The sequence below is a fragment of the Kryptolebias marmoratus genome, linkage group LG3 (assembly GCF_001649575.2).
Source record: "Kryptolebias marmoratus isolate JLee-2015 linkage group LG3, ASM164957v2, whole genome shotgun sequence".
Lineage (NCBI taxonomy): Eukaryota > Metazoa > Chordata > Actinopteri > Cyprinodontiformes > Rivulidae > Kryptolebias > Kryptolebias marmoratus.
In genome coordinates this window covers 8,308,005-8,329,551 of record NC_051432.1, presented here as the reverse complement: position 1 = coordinate 8,329,551, position 21,547 = coordinate 8,308,005, and the positions used below count along the sequence as shown (strand labels likewise).

Below are 21,547 nucleotides of genomic sequence, written 5' to 3'. Positions count from 1 at the left end.
ATTATACAGCGTTTCGTTCAGAGAGATGAGTCAGTGAATGAGAGCAGGCGAGAAAAAAAATGGGAAAAGGGGGGAATAAAAAGAACAGGAAGCAGAGAGAAAGGGATAGATAATCAGAGAGAGAGAGAGAGAAGATGGCAAGTCGGTACTTGAGTTTCTGTGTTCCTGCATTCAGACTGTTCCTCGCAGCAGTTGAATATTTCTCCTCTTTATGCATGTGTCAGTGTCCTGTCACTACTGCTCTGTCTGATATCTGCTGTCACTTTCTATTTGCTGGTGGTGTGCTGCGTGCGTGCGCCTCTGTGCAGCTGCCCGTGCACGTGTGTAATCCCTCATCTGTTTGAATGTGTTTGCCTAAGTGTCTCGAATAAAAAGGAAAACGCTCAATTCACGGTGCAAATGTTGCATCACAGCTAGAGTGGCACGGCGATGAAGAGTTAGGGATGATGGTTTTCCATCATTTGATAAGATGAAAATGTTCTCTTGTATTTAGATTTTTTTTTTTTTTTTGTCATTTTCATTCCTGCGTTTCTCTGTTTCACCTCCCACTGAAGCAAGATAAAAAGGTGGGGAGAGACGGCTGATATGATTGTGGGAGAGGGGAAAGATATGAAGATGGAGAAACGGGAGGGGAGGAGAGACAGGAGGGATCAGTGACAAGGAGGGGAATCACATGACTCACTGGGTACTTGAAGGCTAAAAATAAATGCTGGTCGTGCTTTCACGCTGTCTGTCTCCATCTGATACACACATGTGCGCGCACAGAGTGTTGAAAATATTGCGTATATTTTGAAAGGAGCCAGGTTTTTAGTTTCACTTCATGCTTTTCCCATGGTTGGCAAAGCAGACTGACACTGAACACAGGGACGTGTCTACCTGCAAGAACTTTAAATGTTTACATATTAATATGTATTTAAGTATGCTGTAATTGCTTTTGCAAATTGCCGTCAATGTGTGAAAAATGAATGACCTCAGTTTTTCCTAAATTCGCTAGTTTAAAGACTAACCTGTATAGAAACTTCAGGCATTTACTTTGCAAAGTGTCAATCAATTCAGCTAGCTAAAATAGTTTTTCTGGTATGCTGATTTAAATTTGTTGTTTACACTTCTCAGATTGCATACCTATACAACATTTTTATCCCTAAAAAAGTATTATTACCTCCACCATGGAGGTTATATTTTCAATAGTGTAAGAATCTGTCAATACTTTAATTTACGAGTCAGTACAGCTAAAGGTAGAGTCTCACGGTAATTGTTGGTGACTAGTTGGCGAAACGGCATTGGTGAGGGAGTCACCAAAATATCTCAAAACGTTTGAGGGGGTTCTCAATTTCCTCGCTTGAGTGGCAGAGGCTTGCAGTCTTGCCTCTTGACTTTTGAACATGTCCAAAATGTTTTTTCTTTTCAAAATAGTTACAGAGTCTTCTTGAACCCATTTGGATTTTGTTGTGGACTTCTTCAGCCTGCCTTAAGAGCGCAAGAGCTGCATTTTGAAACCTGGGCAGGCGCTTTCCTCTGACAAAAAACATGTCCAGGTCTGGAAAACACACCAATAATAAATAATAATTATTGGAAAAAGTGGTCCAAATTCCCCTGGCTTCATTTGAAAAGTGCACTTCAGTGTTAAATCATAAATGTAGGTGCGGCTGCCGTGGTGGGTACAAAGCGAGCTTAGATTGGTACAATGTGGGAGGTGTCAACAAAATAATGTGCAAGGCCTAGAATACAGTTTTTCAAGCCGTGCATATCAAAACAAGCTGTGATTTTCCAAAACCGGCTGCTCAAAACACGGGTGCCTGGCTCTTTGATTGCAGACACTTAGAATTCAGTGAGACTGTGACAGAAACTTTTATGTTTTTTATTGCAGTTTTCTTTCTTTTGTTGCAATTTTGAGTCAGCAACTAGTGTCTTACAGTTGCAGCTAAAATTAGAAATGAGTCTATCGAAGGGACAGCTCGCTTTGAGCAGTTTGAAGACAAAGGTTTGGACATGTACAGAGAATTGATGAGGAATATATTGAGCAAAGGATGTTGAATATAGAGCTGCCAGGGAGGAGGAAAAGAGGAAGACCACAGAGATAATTTATAGATCTATGAGGAGGATGTAAGGGTTGGTATGACAGAGTAAGATGCTTGGGATAGGATGAGATGGAAGCAGGTGATTTGCTGAAGACCCCTAAAAGCAACAGCTGAAGGAAGAGGAAGAAGAAGAAAAAGAAAACGATCACATCACATGCTGCTGTAATTGTCAAGTTTTATGGTTCTGCTAGTATCCAACATCAGTGATTTTGGCACAAGATTTTGTGTCTTAAGAGTTTTGAAAAAAAAAAAAAAAAAAAAAAATTTTAAAAAAAAAAAAAAAAAATCAACTTGAATAAATTCATTTTAATATGTAACCCAAACCATTTTTGAGAGGAGCACGTCTACAGACCCTTTAAACAAAACAATATCGATATCAATTTTTGGAGTATAGAGATTGTTTATTTCATAGACATGCTAAGTCTTGTAGCTTGTTGGAAATGTTTGATACCTTAAAAATTGATGATTGGTGGCACATCTATGGTAGACAAGCCATAACTGTTTGTGTTTTAATTGCCCACCACAGCTAATCAGCCTTAGCCAAGATAAAAATGGCTATAATACAGATACAGAGCAAATATTTGGCATGGTAATAGCTCAGAGTTATCCTCAGCACATATTCTAAGCACTAACACATCTCACGAGATCTTGCAGATTGGATGAGATTGAGCATAATGTCATTTGCAAGATTTGACCAAAATTTCCTTATGATTATAAGTTTGAAACTCTGGTATGAAAGACGATGGGTGATACGCATTCCTTCAAGAAATGCTAGGTCTTTAATTAGAAAAAAATCTTTATGACTTGAGTCATTTGTTCTATGATTTGTATTATCTTAATGCTGCCAGTGCTCCCCATCTGCAGCACACAAATGTTAGCTCCGTGTTATGCTTTGCCTATTGTGGCTTCATTTATGCATCTAATTATGTGTGAATATTAAAGGGACTTTGCGTTTGTGTCTGCTTCTTTCTCTTTAGTCTTGTTGTCAGGCCGCCCTCAGACCGCCGTCTTGAAATGAAACCAATTTTACATATTAGTCTAATGTGCCTCTCTGCCGTACACTGGGTAAGATAGCGGCAGACATCACGGTGTTTTCCTCCCAGGCGTGCTCTCGGAGCAGTTTTATCTCTGACACCACCAACAACCTTTTGTTTCTTCTCGGAGGGGGAAAGCTAGAGAGTTATCGGCTTCATAACTCTTCCTCTATTGGGAACCAGTCAAGGGTGATGGCATCTCAGTTTCTTGAATGGTTTTTATTAGGCCTCCGTGTTCTGCAAGGTGTAAAATGCGACCCTATCAAGGACTGCTCAGCTGCTCGCTACAGAGGATGTGACACTTTCCCTGCTACATCTTTCTAATTAAACCCAATTAAATTAGAGCAGCGCAATTTCTGCAACTTGTGTGGTTCGCCTACGTAGTATATGTGGACATATATTGTGTATGCAAACTCAGGATTTTTCTTTAGGGTTGAGATGATTGCTTGTTTAAGCAAGTACAGAAATGATGTTGATTTCTTCACTGCTTATTGAGACATTATCTAAAGCAGGTATTTGCAGTCATTCAAAATAGAGCATTGTTGTTTTATACTAAAAAAGTTAGTAAAACGTAATGATTTTAATAATTAATTAAAGGCCTAGCGTTCCTTGAAGGAATGTATGTCGCTCACCACCTTTCATGCCAGAGTTTTCCACCACGACTCAGACTCTCAGCCACTACCGCATCAAATTTTAGAGTTATAGCTGTTTGCTAATGTTGATTAGCTGTGGGGACCATCTTGAATTGGATTCAAAATGTTAATCACCTGTAGATGTACATAAAACGCCCCTTTTCTTCCATTGGTTCGTTATAGTAACAGACAGACACACAATCACAAGAACACACACACACACAGGCAAAACATTATTGCTGGCTGTCAGAAAACAGTGTACTTATATCAATGACAACATGTCTGAAATGGTTGATAAAAATGTTGGGGTACTACTGCGTTATATTTAAGGGGTTGGTGGGGTAATGTAAAGGGTAAACAGGAAAAGTGTCTTAAGACATTTAGTTTTCTCTTATACTTTAGCTCAGATCTGGAATACTGTACCTGAACATTACATCCTACAACCACAACCAGCACAGCTGAAGGTAATATGTCACTGCGTTGTGACTGTTGAAGAACTGCATTATTCAAAATGTCCCAAAATGTTTGCAGGGTTTTCTCAGTTTTCTTGAGTGAGTCACAGACTCTTGAATTTCGAACATATTAAAAAAGTTTGCGAGGCCAGTTTTCTCTCAAAATAGCCTCAGAGTCGTTGCAGGCGTCTCCAACCATGTCAGTGTTGTCGTGGGCGTCTCCAACCCTTCTCAAGGTCCAGGTCTAAAAAAAAAAAACCCTCTGATGAGAAATGCTTATTATTATAAAACTGATCCAGATCTTACTGTCTTTATTTCAAAGGTGTGCTCCAGTAAATTAAATCCTAAATGTGTGGGTGGCTGCCAAGGCGGGTACAAAGCGAGCCGAGGCAGAGATGGACAACTGAATAATGTGCACAACCTACAGTACAGCTTTGCAAACTGTGTGCACATAAAATAAGCTGTGATTTTCAAATAATTAGCTGCTCAAAATGCAGCCACACAGCTCGCTGGTCACTTGGTCGCAAACAATAACAATTCAGTGAGGCTGTGCCAGGAAAAAAAAAAGGACTTACTTTGTCACATTTTCCTTGTAATTTTGATTTAGCCACTCATCTCTAACAGTTGCAGCCCAGGGAGACAACTTTAAGACACATTCTCCTGTGACGATCACCAAGTGGCACCAACTCGCTATGATACGTAGGTGTGTGTATGTGTGTGTGTTTTAGAGCACCACTGCAGTGTGAGCAAAGAACCAAGTTTTAGCCCAAAGCACATTGATCTTACTGGCTTTATTGCAATCAAAGCAGAAACTAAAAACAGTACAAGAGCCTGGCTCATGGCAGGGATAATTCTCCTGCTACTTTTTGTACAGAATGTTACAAAGTTAATGTTAAGCTGATGTTGGTTTTGCTTAGCTCAGAAGATCCTTTTATTTCAGTTCTTTTTGAATGTTTTGCGGATTTTCTCGCTTGCTGCTAAAGGAAAAAGGTCAGCAAACGTTCTGCTTTCTGCTTTTCAGAGGTACAGCAAACAAAACTGGAGTCTGTTTTGTTGTGGTTCATTGGGGACCAAAGTATTCTGCTTGAATGACCTTTGGACCTTAAGAAGATGCAAATAACTTGGATTGTAGCAAACAAAAAGTGTTTTCTGTCCTAATAATGATGATGGTTAAACTCAGTATGTTTAACAACAAAATGCTCAGACCAGTCTGTCTGTCTCTGCATGAAGCGTCACACGTGTTGTCATCTTTCATTGACGTTAATAGCCTTTGTGCATCAGACGTTTGCTCGGTCTCTACGGCTTCTTTCCAGTAACAGCTTCATGTCTGCCGCTGTCTTCGTTTTTGTGTCTAAATGTGTCACCGCTGGATGCGCAGGACGTGAAACGAAAACCTTTAAAGACAATACAGTGCTGCAGTGCAGCTGCAGACGCGACACATCAGAAACTAAAGAAATGAGGCAGCAGCGAGGAGAGTCGGAGGGGGAAGGCTGGGGGATTCTAAATGTCTGCAGTGGATTTATTTTCTCTCTCTCTCTATTTGTCTTGTGATGTAATGATTTTCAGTCATCAATTGTCCAAAACCTTTCAGTGCAACACTTTTAGGAGTAAATTACCAAGCAGATGGACGGATATGTTTCAGAGTCAAGACAAGCTCTCTTCTTTTTAAATAGGCATTGAGTTTCTCTGTATCTGAATTTGCCACGTAATATTGACTACTGTCGTTACATGGGCACTGAACTGGTAGATTAGTTTGAGATACAGTAAGACATACAACATATGACTACACTTACCATGAGTAAAACCTCATGTACAACCTTGTTGGTCAGTCTCAAAGATTGATATTTATCTTTAAATCTGGTGATAAATTTGCATTAGTTAGTTTACTGATGCACATGCTGAAGTTCAATTTGAGAAAAGCAAACGTAAATAGACTTCAGCTTAGTAAAAAGCAAAAAAACATCCATTTGTTGTGCTTCTTGCCTGTTATCTGAAAGTTGCAGATGTACATTTAATGATGATGTTCATGAGAAATTTTGCTAACAGACAAACAGGTTTGACTCCAACAGTTGATACTAAAGTTTTAAGCAAAGATCTTGCACGAATAATAGTAGTTGGAGTCTGTGTTGTGAGTGACTCTCAGCTACTACCACACCAACTTTTAGCGCAATATCTGTAAAATCGAAGCCGTTGAAGCTGTTTTTGTGTTTCCTAAGGTCAGCTGGATGTGGCGGACATCTTAAATGGAGTTGGCCCCAAAAGTTAATCAGCTGTAGGTGTACGTTCGATGATTACTTCCTGAAAGTTTTATTTCAATTCGTCCTCTAGTTCACGAAATGCTTTGGGAACAAACAAGACACACAAGCCCACACAGACACAGGCAAAAACATAATCATAGCCTTTGTGAGCAGTGGGCGATAACAAGTCACTGTTGTAAAACCAATTATTAATTAGTCACGAAAGAGAACTGTCACAAGTAAAGGATGGCACCCTGAGTAACTTTTTGGCAGCACTTCTGTCTGCTGACGCAGGTCGTGTTTGTTAATCCCAGTGATTGGATGCTCAGCTGTCAGCTCGAACAAACGTGAGCTCGGTGCCTCTCGTAGTAAATATCCGTGGCAGCGGAGATCCAGTTTGCACATGCTCAGACACGCTCAGGGACCGTGAAGACTTTTTGTCACCCAGTCACAACTCATTATTATCAAGCTCAGACTTTCTGAGGGTCAAGCTGATTTTAGTTGCTTGCAGCAGCAGTTGTTAAAAGCAAAGGGATTTACTCGACTGCTAAAAAGTCAAGCGAAAAAAGTTTGAGCAACACAGGCAAAAAAAACTTTCCTTCTATCCTTTTTAGCCAGCCTTCAGAAGAAACACATTACAGTGGCTATAGATTATAATTTTATTACTATTTTTGTCTGTGAGCTTGTCTTTTTACCAAGATATCTCATGAACCACTGGAGGAGCCTTTTCTGATTAAGTCAACCTGATTCAAGATGGCTGCCATAGCCACATAACATTGAAAAACACCAAAATAACTAAAACTCAGTCAGTTCTACAGATAATGACCTAAAGCTGAACACTACCCCCTACACATATTCTAAGCATGCCTTTGTTTAAAACTTTTTCATTAACTATTTGGAGCCAATTCTCTGACTGTTAGCAGAATATCTCATGAACCACTGGGCAGATTTTAATGAAACTTTCAAGAAATAATCACTGGACACACTTCTACAACTTATTAATTTTTGGAGCCACCCCACTTTAAGATAGATCCCACAGCCGACTGACCTTAGAAAATACAAAAATGGCTTTAATTCATTCAGTTTGACAGATATTGTGCTAAAATGTGGTGTGATTGTAGCTGAGTTTCTTTTACAACACATACTCCAAGTGCTACTTATTGTGCCAAATCTTTGCCTAAAACCTTAACACTAACTGCTCAACTCTGTTTGTAAGCAAAATATATCATGAACCACTGGATTAATTCTAATGAGAATTTCAGAAGGTAATCATTGGATGTACATCTACAACTGATCAAGTATTGGAGTCAATGCAGTTCAAGATGGCTACCACTGCTAATAGACATTAGCCAACACAAAAATGGCTGTAATTTAGACAGTTTTACAGATACTGAGCTAAACTTTGGTGTGGGAGTAGCTGGGAGTCATTCACAACACATACGCTGAGCTTGACTTCTTGCAGTATTGTTTAAAGTTCAATCAAAACGGCTACAACTCCATCACTTCTCAACAGATGATCTTAGTCCTAAACTCTGGCACAGAAGGTGGCGGGTGATATGCATTCCTACAAGCAATACTAGGCCTTTAATCCTGTCCATTTGCTTTTCACTTCCATCTAAGTTGACATAATGTTCTGTACATTTGAGACCAAGCTGAGCTCTTTTTATGTGTCTTACAAAGCAAATGTTCACCTCCAAAGCCGTAACCCTGAACGCCTCTACAGACGTTCTGTAGAGTTTGATCGTTGCACGTGAACTCTGGGATGTCTGCCATTTGCATGCAAGGCTGGTTCCACTGCGGAGGAGAGGGGAGGCCTGACGCTCTGATTGGTGCAGGAGTTGCTAGACAACAGATGTCCAGCCAGCGAGATGTGCTACCTGTGGAGGAAGGAGGGAGAGGAGGAGGAGGTGAGGCAGCGTGAAAGAAAAGTGGAGGTGGAAAATGCTGCTGGAGGAGGAGGAGGAGGAGGAGGAAGGGGGCTGTCACATGACAAACAGTTGCAGCAAGAAATAGAACATGACCTGTGTGAGTTTGTGTGCGACTCTATTCCAAAAAAACAAAACAAGAGAGCGTCAAGTTTGCATATATATTTTTTGCTGCGTTATGCTCGTTTTGCAAACTACTGTAGCATCGTAAGTAATAAAGGCTGAGTTTGGCAGGATTTGAATAAAATAACAACAACAACAGATGTCTTGTGTTTTCCAGAGGTCGATTAGGCAAGGACAAAAATCTTAAAAGTGTCCAAAACGAAATGTAAGGTGGTTTAGATGAGCTTGTTGATGGGGTGAATAGAAACCTGTTAGACGAAACGCAGAGTTTAGATTGTTGGACTGAGCGTGACGCTAAAGACTGATGTACCATACAGCTGCATGGTGAGACTGAGACAGTGATCGGTGACCTCGCTCAGAGGGTCCTGCTAATAATCCTCTGAGCTGCCCTTGTTTCAGGGGCTGCCTGAGCCTCTGCGCTCGTCTCTGCAGCTGACAGCTTGGTTCAGCAAAACTGACACTGATACTGCGTGGCGAACTCACAAAGTAACTGTATTTATAGGTTTTATGTGCAGGAGTGTGTGGCTTTCCTAAAACTATACATCATGCGCCTTTTTCTTTTTTTTCCAGAAGGTAACGTGATTTCCTGGGTCCTTAAATTAATCCTTGCGATCTGATCTGATTTGATCAAACACAAGATAAAGAATCAGTTTTGTTCCTAAATAGTTTCCCCCTCCCCTGCTCCTTGGTCACAAATAGTTGTTAATGAGCCATCATGTAGGAGCGACGTAGTTTCAAGCACTAGTTAAACTGTCGCTGATAGAAACATGGAGTAAAGACTGTTTTAGCTAATGAATCAGTCAGAGTGATGTCATCACATATTGGTTTATCCAACCTGTACGTTTAGGTTGTTAAAGACCATTGTTAAGAACTGATGCTTAAAAAAAGTATTATTTTCTCTCTGTTCACTGTGGTTAATGGAGATTTGACAACAACATCACTCGTAGACTAATCCCTGACCCAAAAGAGATAGACAGGTGACTCCGTAGAGAAACCTCCCTGGTGTTACTTGCTGGTTTAGGCATCTGCAGCTGCTGCTCTTCCTCAGTGTCCTCTTCTTCTCCGTGCCCTGACATGCAGTTGAAGTGGGTCACCTCCAAACTGTGTAACTCATTACGGCAACTGCTGTTACCAATCTGAGTCTCAGAGTCCAGAGACTGACTCAGAACAACCGAGTCAGAGTCTCTGGACTCAGTTTTTTTGTTTGTTTTCTCCCTGACAGACAGATTTACGTGTCACTTCAGGCTCATGAAGTCATATAAAATCAGTCTGGTCTCCCTGAGGTCGCCTTGTTTCCCGCTTGGGGTTCTGTTGCAGCGAAGCAGATTGACCCCCTTTTTCAATTTATGAACTTCAGTGTGTTTTTCTGCTCACAGGCGGGAACGTGTTATCAATCACCCTGTCGCTTTGTTTTATATTCAGCACATAAATAAAGCAATGTAGGATTTTCAGTGTTTAGGCTTAAAAAGTGACACACACCAAATCCCTTCAGTTTTGTTTAGGTTGAAATAGACAAAAGATTCAGTAGTTACAGCTTTACTTAGTCAAAACCGTATAGAGTCTACAATATTAATAAAATGCTTGTCACATAGTGCAAAAAATATGAAACTGATCTGTTTTTTTCTTGCTTTGTTTAATATCTGACCTGTGAACGTGTTTAAAAGTTAAGGTAATCTATTGACACATATTCATTGCAATACCCAGGCTAAGTTTAAAACATAACTTTGAAATTTTGCCACCTCAAAGGCAGCTATTTTAAACAAATAGATACATAAAATCTTGTTGAATGATCATAACAAAATGTTAAAAGAAATTTTCACCAATTATATGGCTTTTTTTCCCTCTCGCATTAAAATGTATCATGTTGTTTTAATATAATATATCTAGACTTGATAAACATATTCTTTTATAGCCGAGTCATTCTTTTTAATAAGGCTGAGTGAAATTTATTTTAACTGGGTAGGGAAAATCTGTTTTCCTTGGATAATGCTCTTTTTTTCATGATTTATTTGAATTTATCCACATAAAGTAAAACAAGAGCAAATAAAACCAGTTCAGACACAACAAGACCTTATATTATTAAACCAGGCAAAAAATATCTTGAATTATTCAACAAGTAATTATGAATTAGTTTAAATAAAATCCAGTTAGGTGAAAAAGCTGAATCAGTCCTAAGAATTGATGTTGACCCAACCCGTGAATGTTACTTTAAACTATATAGATCCATAATTTTGAAAGACAGCATGATTGTATTAAAAAAATGTTAACTATTTTCTAATTTTTATCCAACAAATTACTTTTTCAAGTGTTCAAATTACATCTAAGAATAACCCTAACTCTAAGCCCCCTCACATCTACACACAGACAGAGATTTTAGTGAGAACCTCCCTCTCTCTGTGCCATAGAAACCACAACAACAACGAAGCAGATTTTACAGGTTTTTTTTTTCCTACATCTGTTTTGCTTTGTTCTGATCCTGTCACCATCAAACTTTGATCGCGTGCTAAATGGTAAACAACCAGTGGTGGGCCGTCAGGGCCTGCAAGGCCTTCTCTGCTGGCCTAACAAATATCTGAATAATTATTATTCAGATAATAATAATTATTCAGATAATAATAATTATTCAGATAATAATCTGAATAATTATTATTCAGATATTTGTTATTCAATAATAATTCCAAATGGTCGGTCTGCTTCCTTTCATAGCCTTTCCCTTGGTTGCGCTGTTTCCAGGCATGGATTTTTATATTAAAGCATTCAACCAATCACATTTCAGCAATCATTTGTTGCCAGGGTCAAAGAAATCTGCCTGGAGGCCTTCACAATCAGTTCTGCGGGCCCTGTAGTATAAAATAAGTGTCAACCAAGCTGTTTCTTCAACCAATCAGATATTGAGTTGGCTACACCAGGGCCCTCTAGCAGGCGTACGGTGACGTCAGCACATTCGTACTCTTTGATTGGATAGTCAGAGAGCGTACTAGCCAGACCTAGCAAACCGTATTTGTGAGCTGCACGAGCAAAAATATATAGTTGTGTTGATTTGATCGCTGTTTTGTCAACCCAAAATGGCTGAAGGAGGAGAAGAAATGGATTTGGTTGCAGATTTATTATCAAAGCCATTTTCAAGACGGACTTTTCAAGAAAAGCTGGACATCATTAAGAAAGGTCGGTCAACTCCGACCTTATGCGAAACTTATGCCAGAAATACGACAGGGCAGGCTCGACTTTCAGCATTAGCTTCGATGGCCATAGAAAAGGACTTCTTGATGGAACTGAAACGCACGGCTAATCTGTACGACAGAGTAATTGAAGTATTCTTGAGGAAAGAAAGGAGGATGGATTTTGTGTTCAAGTAAAGACATTTTTGGTGAGTGAAATGTTGCTATTTTATATTTTATAAATGATGGTATGGGGTGGGTTGTGTGAGCGCCCTGTGTATAGAGCCTACAGTCCTCGCTGCAAGCAGCCCCAGTTTAAATCCCTGCGTCGGACGGCCCTTTACTGCGTGTCATTTTCTCTATCTCTAATTCCGGTTTCCTGTCTCTCTTCATCTGTCCTGTCCAGTAAAAGGCATAAAAAGCCCCCCCCCCAAAAAAAAAGCTTTAAAAATAAATAAACAATATTACAATTTTATGAGGTTGTTAATAATGCTTTTTTTTTACGTGTGTCGTAGCTGAAGCTGCAGTAGGAGATTTGTGCACCCCGGGTTTGTTTCTTCAGTAAATGCATTTATTCTGGCTAAACGAGTTATCTATCTGCGATGCAACAACTCCTGATACTGCATTTCTGCATAAAAAGATGTTTTTTATAGCCTTGAAATTGTTATTGAGGGTGGATTGATTCAGACGGAGCTCTACTGAAGGCCTAGGTGTGAATCGCACGGCCCGCCACTGTAAACAACTGTATCAAAGAAAATAGTATCAAAGAAGACGGCATCGAGCGTATTTGTTTAACAAAATCCAGAGTTGTGTAGACGAGACCTTAATGTGCTTTATCTTCAGAACAGCAAAACCAAGCCACGTGCACATTTTAGTTGCTGATGTTAGGTATGTCAGTAAAAGGTTGAAATGATCCCACTGTGGCCTTTCACTGTGTTGTTTGTTGTGTTCTCCCTGCTTGTGACACATAACCCAGTCCATATCAGGTCACATTATTTCTGTCAAGCACTTCAGTTCTGATAAGGAAAAGAACAGGCTGATTCGAAGCCATGCGCACCCCGACAGACTCAACACAAACACACTGACAGTGACAGTAATGCGAAAACACAACGTGTCCTCCACTGAGGCAAAACCAAGCTGCTGCCAGCTTCATGTCAGATGATTTAAATCATCGCATGGGGAGCGATAAAGAATCATAATGTCCCTGTCTCTCTTTTCTCTGTGTGTCTGTATGTGTGTGTTTTTTCTTCAGATCATCAAAAGCTGGAGAGAGAGGCGAGGATTTGTCGTTTACTAAAGCACCCCAACATCGGTGAGCCAAGTGTCCTCAATTTCTAAACACCCACACACACACACACACCCACACAGCTTTTCAGGTCTGCTGTGATTTCTGCGATAACTATTTATCTTCAAGACACGGTTTGGAAGCATCCAGGGAAAAGGAGCGAGCATTTGGTGTGTGTGTGTGTGTGTCTGTGTGTCTGACTACCTAATGATGATGTACCTGTGTGTTCTTCCAGCTGAGTCATCGGAAAGACACAGGAGTCCTCTCTGTCAAGCCCCCATCACACTTATTTGGAATCAGCAGGAATCAACCTGAATTTTCTAAATTGGCCCCACGTTCTGGCGGGATCTGCAAAAGTGACCAAAATTCTTACAGCTTTGAAAGAATGCCATTCAAACACTGAGAATGACTAACACAAATGTCCCGAGTGTACCAAGAATGCCGCCAGAATGGTCCCTGGTAGGGTATAAAATGTTGCCAAATCTAGCATTTTCAAGAGCAGAATAGCATTTCAACAATCTTTCGCCTAAGGGGTATTTTGGGCTGCAGCACTTGTGTTCCATCCACGGACTTGGTACTTGACGTTGGCTCGCTTCTTCCGTGGTGGCATGGCGTGTGAAACTTGTGAAAAAATTAACAAAAATTTGATGTTGACCAGGCGTTTTTATTTGGTCTGGAATTACGTCCGGACTCATTCCGGTTTTCTCCCACAGACCAAAAACATGCATGTTCATTGGTAACTCCAAATTGTCCCTTGGTGTGAGGGTGAATGGTTGTTTGTCTTACTTGTCTCTGTCTGTCCCTGTGATGGACTTGTGACCTGTCCAGGGTGTCCCCCGCCTCTCATACAGTGACTGCTGGAGATAGACACCAGCTCCCCTCAACTCATAAAGGAGAAGCGGGTAAAGATAAGATCGCTTGTATAAAGTATGGGAACAAACTGAATTGTTTTTGCTTATTGGCTTAGACATCTTAAACACTAAGGCGTCATCCACACAGGAGCACTTTGTGAATATCCTAAAGTTTTTTTATAATTTCAGTCTAACATTTCAGGAGCCTGAAAACGAGTTCCACAGTGAAAAAATCTTGAAACACCACTGTTGTATTTTCATAAAGACAGACAAAATGCTACCGCTTGAAAACTATGACCTAACGTATGACTTGAGAGCGTTATTTTTTTTTACAAGCTTTATGCACATGTTCCGTGCCTTCTTTCTTGTTTCTGGTGAGTTTTTGTGTGTGTGTGATAGCGTTACAGCACCACCTATAGGCCTGGCATAGCTACTACAGCCTTTTGGGTGGTGTTCTATGTTTCTATGTGTGGACGAAGACATTTCTAGAAACAGCGCTGTGTTTAGAGGATATTTTTAGAAACAACAAATAAGAAGATTGTTTTGGAAGAACTATTTACGTGTGGACAAGGCCTAGAATGATAAAAGAAGTACACTACTCGCATAAATGTATTTGGCCACACCTGACCATCACAACAGGATGGAGTTGGTTCTCCTTCTGCAGCTTTAACAGCTTCCACTCTTCTTGAAAGCCATTCAACATGATTTTGAAGTTTTTCTGCAGAAATTTGTGTCCATTCATTCTCAAGAGCGTTTGTGAGATCAGGCACTGATGTTGGACCAGGAGGTCTGGCCCACAATCTTTGTTCCAGTTCATCCCAAAAGTGCTCGATGGGGTTGGTGGTCATGGCTCTGGTTCTTCCACACCAAACTCATCAAACCACGCTTAATAATTGTAGCTATCAAACTTTGACCTAATCAGAGGTATCACTGGTGACTTAGGTTTAGTCAACATTTGAGAAGACATCTTTCTACAACAAGGCTGTTCGTCTGTTTCCAAGTCTTCCTCACAAATATTCATATTTAGCAGTGAAATCATTGCTGATGTGCATTGTTATATTCTGGCATGTTGGATTTATCTGCTATCTGTGATTGTGTTTGTGTGAAATCTCTCTTACAGTAAGACTCCATGACAGCATATCAGAAGAAGGTTTCCACTATCTCGTGTTTGATCTGTGAGTAACAGCCTCCCCTCTGCCACACTCACATTTCACAGTCCCTGCTGCGTTAATGTGGGTAATACAATCTTCAGAGATGCTGTTATTTTTAACACAATTAAACTGAAGTCATTTCTTGGCCAATTAAGACTCTCTTTGGGCTTTGATTAAACCCATAAATGTTTGTCTATGAGCATAGAAATGACAGATTTTTCTTTTTTTTCATGAATGCTTTGAACTGGCTTAGTTAAATCTCAGTGCATTTGTTTCTTGTTTTCAGGGTTCTACAAAAAAGGGGGTAAAAATCACAATAGTATTGTGGGTAATGTTGATAATGATATCTGTCATGATGTTAATAATAGTGAGACAGCCACATTGACATTATCGAAAGATAAAAACTGCGAGGGAAACTATTATTATTGCTGGACTGATTATTTTCCCCTGTATTTTGTTGTTAACTGATATTTGCCGACATGAATATGGCCTGGATATAAAAATAATAGTTGTAGTGGTAATTTGCAGTATTTTTAAAATAATGATACAGATTACTGATTGCTAAAGAATGATCTCTTTATTTTAGAACAGTTACAGTTAAATGAACAAAAAAACTAATCAAAAATTAAATTAATTAAAAAAAAAATCAATTTATATACAGCATATTAACATACTGAAAAAGTAGTTCAGTTCAGAGAGAAGCTTAAACAAAAAATGTGACCAAAACATTGATTTATGTTCACATCAGTGATTTTCACCAAGCTATTTGCCCACATTGGGTTTGTAAAAAAGATGAGGACTGCTAATTTTATGTTGCCACTGTTGTCTTCATTTGTGCAAGAATAAATGTTGCAACAACAGCAATGACCCAAATAACCATTAACTAACAGCAACAAAGATCTGTAAGATTTATGGGAATAAAAAGGTACAACATCCACAGTCCCTAAAGGTGCTGCTGGGGTGTTTGCGTAAATGAGTGAACTTCTTCCACAAGCGAGCCAAGAATAAAACGAGCCGTTTAGATGCAGGACGTACAAAAAAGGGAAAAGATAAGAATTAGTTAGGAGAAACAGTTTTATTTTCCAGGGCTTTCTTCTTCAAACACACCTATCCATGAAATTCCGGCAACTCTCGCCTCCTTTTCCCTTTTTTCTCCTGAAGAGTCGGGTATATTTCTTGAAAGTCAGACGACAGACACTATGTTGATGCTGTGACTGTGGAAATGACTGATGATGAATCAGCAGACAGACAGAGTGATATGGAGAGCGGCTGTCAGACATAAAGGACAGTTTATCAGTGATTTCTTCTCAGAAGTGCTAAATCGGTGGGAACTGCCAGGTTCCATTCATGTGTTATCATTTAACCCTCCTAACGCCCTCAAAAGAGAGCGAGCGATAGAGAGAGAGGTAGAGAAGCCCTTCTAGCTTCAGGTCAATTTGACACCAAGGCCATGGGAGGGTTAAGGTATTGGAAAGACTGAATAAGCAGTAACCCTGTCTAATAAGCCAATTTAGTGTTTTAAAAAAATAATAATATGTGTTCTGTGCATTGCATGATTTGGAGGCTGGTTTCTTCTGGAAGGGTGTTTGAAATTTGCTCATCTCCTTATCTTTTCAAGGAGCATAAATTATTATTATTTTTCACTGGCAGATCACTAAAATTAGCGTAAAAAGTACTGTGAAAAACAAGGCAATGACAGAAAGTCCCAGGAAAACACATTCTCCCATTTCTTCTGTAGCCTTGTCGACTTCTAGGTCCCCCAAAGTTGTCCCGTGTCATCTTTTAGCTCCTATACCAGCCTTTGAATTTAATAAGATAATTGTGACTTTAAATAATATTTCCAACTGCAGGAAATTTGCACAAATAATGAAAAATATTTTTTAAAAAAAGTAGCAGAACTCATATTTATAGTAGAAGCATTAAAAAAGCCCAACAAAGCTCATGAGATGTTTTAATTAAACAATAGACTTCATATTGAATGAGGGAAAAAAAATTTAAAACATCTTGAAAGAGACAAAACGCTGGCATTATTTCAAAACAGATGCAAAAAAGAAATACTAGTAGCTCTAAAGCTATAAACATTATTTACAGTTTCACAATCCTGACCAAAAGAATTTACACAGCTACTATCCGGACTCAGCAGCTCATAAACCATGGTGAGTTAAAGCCAAAAGTAGCAAGAGGAAAATCCAAACAATAGATTTCATAATAGTAATAATGGCTCCAGTGACCGAGACCAGTGTTTGACTTTAAACACTTAAAATAATACATCACTTCAGGCTGCCTCATTAGATCCCACACAGTAATAAACAGCTGCACAACATCTGCCAATGACTTGAACAAAAAGCCAACTTTTTATTGAATGCATACACAGAAAATCTCAGTCCAAACAATGATTTGTTTCAATCACGTAGAACTCTTTTCATTCTTTTGTTAATGTTTTTAACTAGAATTTCAGAGGAAAGATTTTTTCACTTGCGTTCTTTGAAAGGCCACACCGCTGGCAAGTGTTTAGCTCTAGCTGCAACCACAGTATGTGTCAAGCTGAGTTCATTTTCTGGAGCAACGAAGCCGTCTCTTTCGTTCTCCAGTGGAGAATCGTGTACAAACTCATGTTGTCTTTGTGTCCCTGCAGGGTGACGGGTGGAGAGCTGTTTGAGGACATCGTAGCCAGGGAGTACTACAGTGAGGCTGATGCCAGGTAACACAACCCTCTCCAGACACACACACACACACACACTGCTGAGCACTGCAGCCATCATGCATCTCTGTCCATGACTGGAGCTAACTTTATGTGGGGATGTTTGTGTGTTTCACATATGGTCGTCTCAGAGGTCCATTCCAGCTGCCTTCTCTCTGAGGCATCTCATGGAGTTATTTATACTGATGATTAATGACATAAAGCCTGCGGTATAAATCACACCCAGCCTACCTTACTGTGCCAGCTTTGCGCTGAAATATGGCCTCCCCCGAGAAAGAGTGAAAGAGAGGTTTGCTGTTTTGTTTTCTTGGCATAAACATTGTACTGCTTTGGCGTCGCTGTGTAGCTTATGACATTAAATCTGGTGAAAAATGTCTTCCTGTCATGTGACTTGTCATCCCGCATGAAAACAAAATCACACACAAGAGGTCTCATGGGGAGGATGTATGAAGTACGCTGTCATGACATGTTGATTTTTCTCTCCCATTTTCATTATTTCCCCATATCTCCTCCTGTTATTTACTTTTCTGCCTTTTTATCCCTGTCTGTCCTTCTGTTCACATTTCTGCTATCAGCCACTGCATACAGCAGATCCTGGAGAGTGTCCATCACTGCCATGTCAACGGGATCGTTCACAGAGATCTGAAGGTTTGTATGACCACAGACACTGCTGAAACTCAAACCATGAGAACTGGATAAAATACTTTGAAAGAGCTGCATTATTTACCTTGCTTCTTCTAAAGAGATTTTTTGGAAGTGGGTTTTTACGGGGTAGCCAGTATCTTACCTGCAAACGCAAGTACCGATCCCATCCTGCTAACATCGATACGATCTGACACTTACACTGGTGTAGATTCTCAGTCACCCAGAACATGGCAAATCCAAAAAGTAAAAAAAAGGCAAAGCATCAGGACTTCTGTCCTGTACCTGAAGATGTTTCACTTCCCATCCAGGGAGATAATCAATTCAAAACTAGAAAGTGTAGAGTTCCAAGCTTTAAACTGCATGACGTTGATATTGGTAATATCAATATTTTGATTAGTCTGTATACTCCTACTTTAATAACATAAAAGTCAGATGAAATACAACATGAGGAAAACATCAGATCTGTATCGAATTTGCTAACACATATAAAAGTGAACTGCGTCGGATTTAAAAAAAAATATATATATATAAAAATGGATTTGTCACATTCCAAAAATCAGATATGGTCCACTTTTGTCTCCATTGTGAACATAGCCCATGAGAACCTCTCTCTGATTCTCATAACTGAGATCCCTCTGACTGCTTTGTGCTGCATGTAAAATACTGACTACTGATAAGAACCCCACAGAACCACACTAAAATGGACTCAATGCAATGAATGCAATCTCTTTGCTTGTGACCTTGCACTTTTCAGACTGCTATGTTCTCCTTGTATTTGCTCTTATACATTAAATCTTATGTCCGATTGTCGAGACACTCAGTGTATTTGGCTCAGCTCTTTTCCTGCTAATGTCAACAACAAGTATCCTCTTCTAATTCTGACCTCATGTTGCAGTGAGCGTGGTAGTGTTTGGTTGAATGTGTAATCGTGTAGCACAGTTACTGATAGGGAACCGAAGTAATTAAGGATCAGAACCTCAGGAATGTTCACTATCAGATCATTAAGAAAAACGGGAGAAGTCAATATTACTCGACTTTGCTAGATGAAATGCCCTTTGTTGGAATGATAAGAAAATTTGATGTGATTCATAAGTTGAAGATCTTGTTTTTTTTGCTGTGATGTAAATGATTCTGTCGATGTGTTCCTGCTGTCAGCGAGTGTCTGTGCTCATCAAGCTGTACGTCTGCCATAAACTGCCAGCTTGCAGGCTGTCTGTGTTCAGAGTCTCTAAATGTTAGGAAATGCATTATTCATTAGAGCACGCTGTCTCTCTGGCCCTAGGTTAGCAAAGACCTTTCTGCAGCTGCGTGTCGGTGTGTGAATGTTAGAAAAAAAGAGTGTGTGTGGGCAGATCTGCATGCTGTGGGCTCACAAATATCTCTGATTGTGCTAAACTGTATTCAAGTTCGGTGTTTATTTCTAGGTACATATATGTGACTGTGAGTCACCCACACCTCTTGTGATACCACACCTTCCCCCTGTATCTCTCTCCCCTCGTCGTGCACTTTGCTCCCACTCATGGATTTTACCAGTAGACAGGTGCTACTGTGGACAAGCACATTGTATCACTTTCTCTTAATCCATGAGGCCGAGAGAGCAAGTCCATAGTGCGAGCATTCAAAATGTCCGTGGTCACCTTGAGAGTTGGTCCCGTGCACATGTTTGTGTGTCTGTCATTCGTGTGGCAGAAAGGGCGTTGCCTCAGACACTGATTTAAGAGCAGTTTAGTGTCACTAAGACCTAATGGTTTTGATTGGGGTTTGGTTTGGCTAATCTGATTTTAGATCTGTGTCTGTGGGCAGCATGGTCCCTGAGCGTGTGACCTCTCACCTCTAACCTGTTTGACTCCGCCCCCCCCAGCCTGAGAACCTTCTATTGGCCAGTAAGCTGAAGGGGGCGGCGGTCAAGTTGGCTGACTTTGGGCTGGCCATCGAGGTACAGGGGGACCAACAGGCATGGTTTGGTGAGTATTCATCCACCCGTTTCTTCAATCGTAGTCAGTCCAGGCACCGATCTGTCAAACAGTCATTAGGTTTGATTGTTGAAGAGAGAAAAAGCTGCACAGGTACATGTAATGCTCAGCGTGTGTCCTCTCTTTTCAACTCAGCTAGTTAGTACAACATCTTTTTTTTTTGGCTGATAAAGACACATTTTATTGGCAAACTGTCAAGTGTTAAAACTTTGGGAAACAATTCATTAGGTTCTGATCACATTTATATTTGTGTCCAAATTACTCTGAAAACTAGAGGTTCAAAATAATTGCCTCAAAATGCTGGGGTTCAGCTGTGGTTGAGTTGATAAGTGGCTGCCGGTCAGTCACAGGTTGGCTCAATCCCCAGTCCTTCTATATACATCTATAAGTGCCAAAGAACTTTCAGCTATAGTTCAGACTTTTTCAAATGGGCTTCTGTGGAAAGGTTATGAAGAAATAATTTCTTATCTGTTGTAGATAGTTCTTTGAACAACCTCAGTTTGGAGGAACAGAGTTAAATTTTCATCTGATTGATGACCTATTGTCTAGTCTGAGCGGGATCAAGACTAACGTGGATAGCTGCTGTCCTAAAACAATTTTAGTCTTGAAAATTTCATAGCATTTTATAAATCTTGACATTGTTGTTAGTTTCATATTTCATATTATTGCACAGAACTTCATTGTTTTTGGCTGGCTGAAATAGTAGCTGCAGTAGCTACATGTGGCACTTTTAATGCAGCCTGGAGCATTTCCTGCAAGAAAACTGTTAAACTTTTGAGATGGGAGAATTTTTAAGAAGGCAGCAGTCCAGTTTAAACTTGGCCCCACACGGAAGAGGCATTAGATTGTCAGTCAGACTAGAATTTAACCTGGTTTCTCCAAACTGAGGTAGTTTGAAGCGCTATCTTTACCAGATAAAATATTATTTGTTTGTAATAGGTCCACAGAACCCCCACTTCAAAAGGTCTGAACCATCCCTTTAAAATGCTCACTGCTGTCAGTATGTGTGTATATGAAAAAAACACAATGAATTTGTCTGTGATGGGGTGTAAAAACTCATTGTAAAGTGGTACCTAGGCAATTTAGCATTTATTATTTGACTTGTAGAGACAGAAACTGACTTGGTCCAAAAGGCCCATTTTATTAGGACTTCTGTCATCTGCAAACTGCTAATGCAAGGATTATGGAGTAAAGATGGGTGCAATGTTTACCCTCAAATAATATTGGGTTATATTTAAACATTCGATTACAAACTTCAGCTTACAATTATTATTCTTTTAAACTTAATGACAACCAATTCAT

The 21,547-nt window shown here is 39.8% G+C and overlaps 1 protein-coding gene across 9 annotated transcripts in view; it reads left to right on the top strand.

Annotated features, from left to right (window-relative positions):
* camk2d2 (calcium/calmodulin-dependent protein kinase (CaM kinase) II delta 2) overlaps positions 1-21,547 on the top strand; it is a 43,382-nt gene that overhangs the window by 8,764 nt on the left and 13,071 nt on the right. For all 9 annotated transcript variants that reach the window (XM_017434678.3, XM_017434758.3, XM_017434919.3 and 6 more), the window contains exons 3-7: positions 12,892-12,951; positions 14,896-14,950; positions 17,562-17,627; positions 18,203-18,275; positions 20,134-20,236. In XM_017434678.3, the coding sequence (XP_017290167.1) occupies positions 12,892-12,951; positions 14,896-14,950; positions 17,562-17,627; positions 18,203-18,275; positions 20,134-20,236 (357 nt within the window). The remainder of the gene's footprint in view (positions 1-12,891; positions 12,952-14,895; positions 14,951-17,561; positions 17,628-18,202; positions 18,276-20,133; positions 20,237-21,547) is intronic.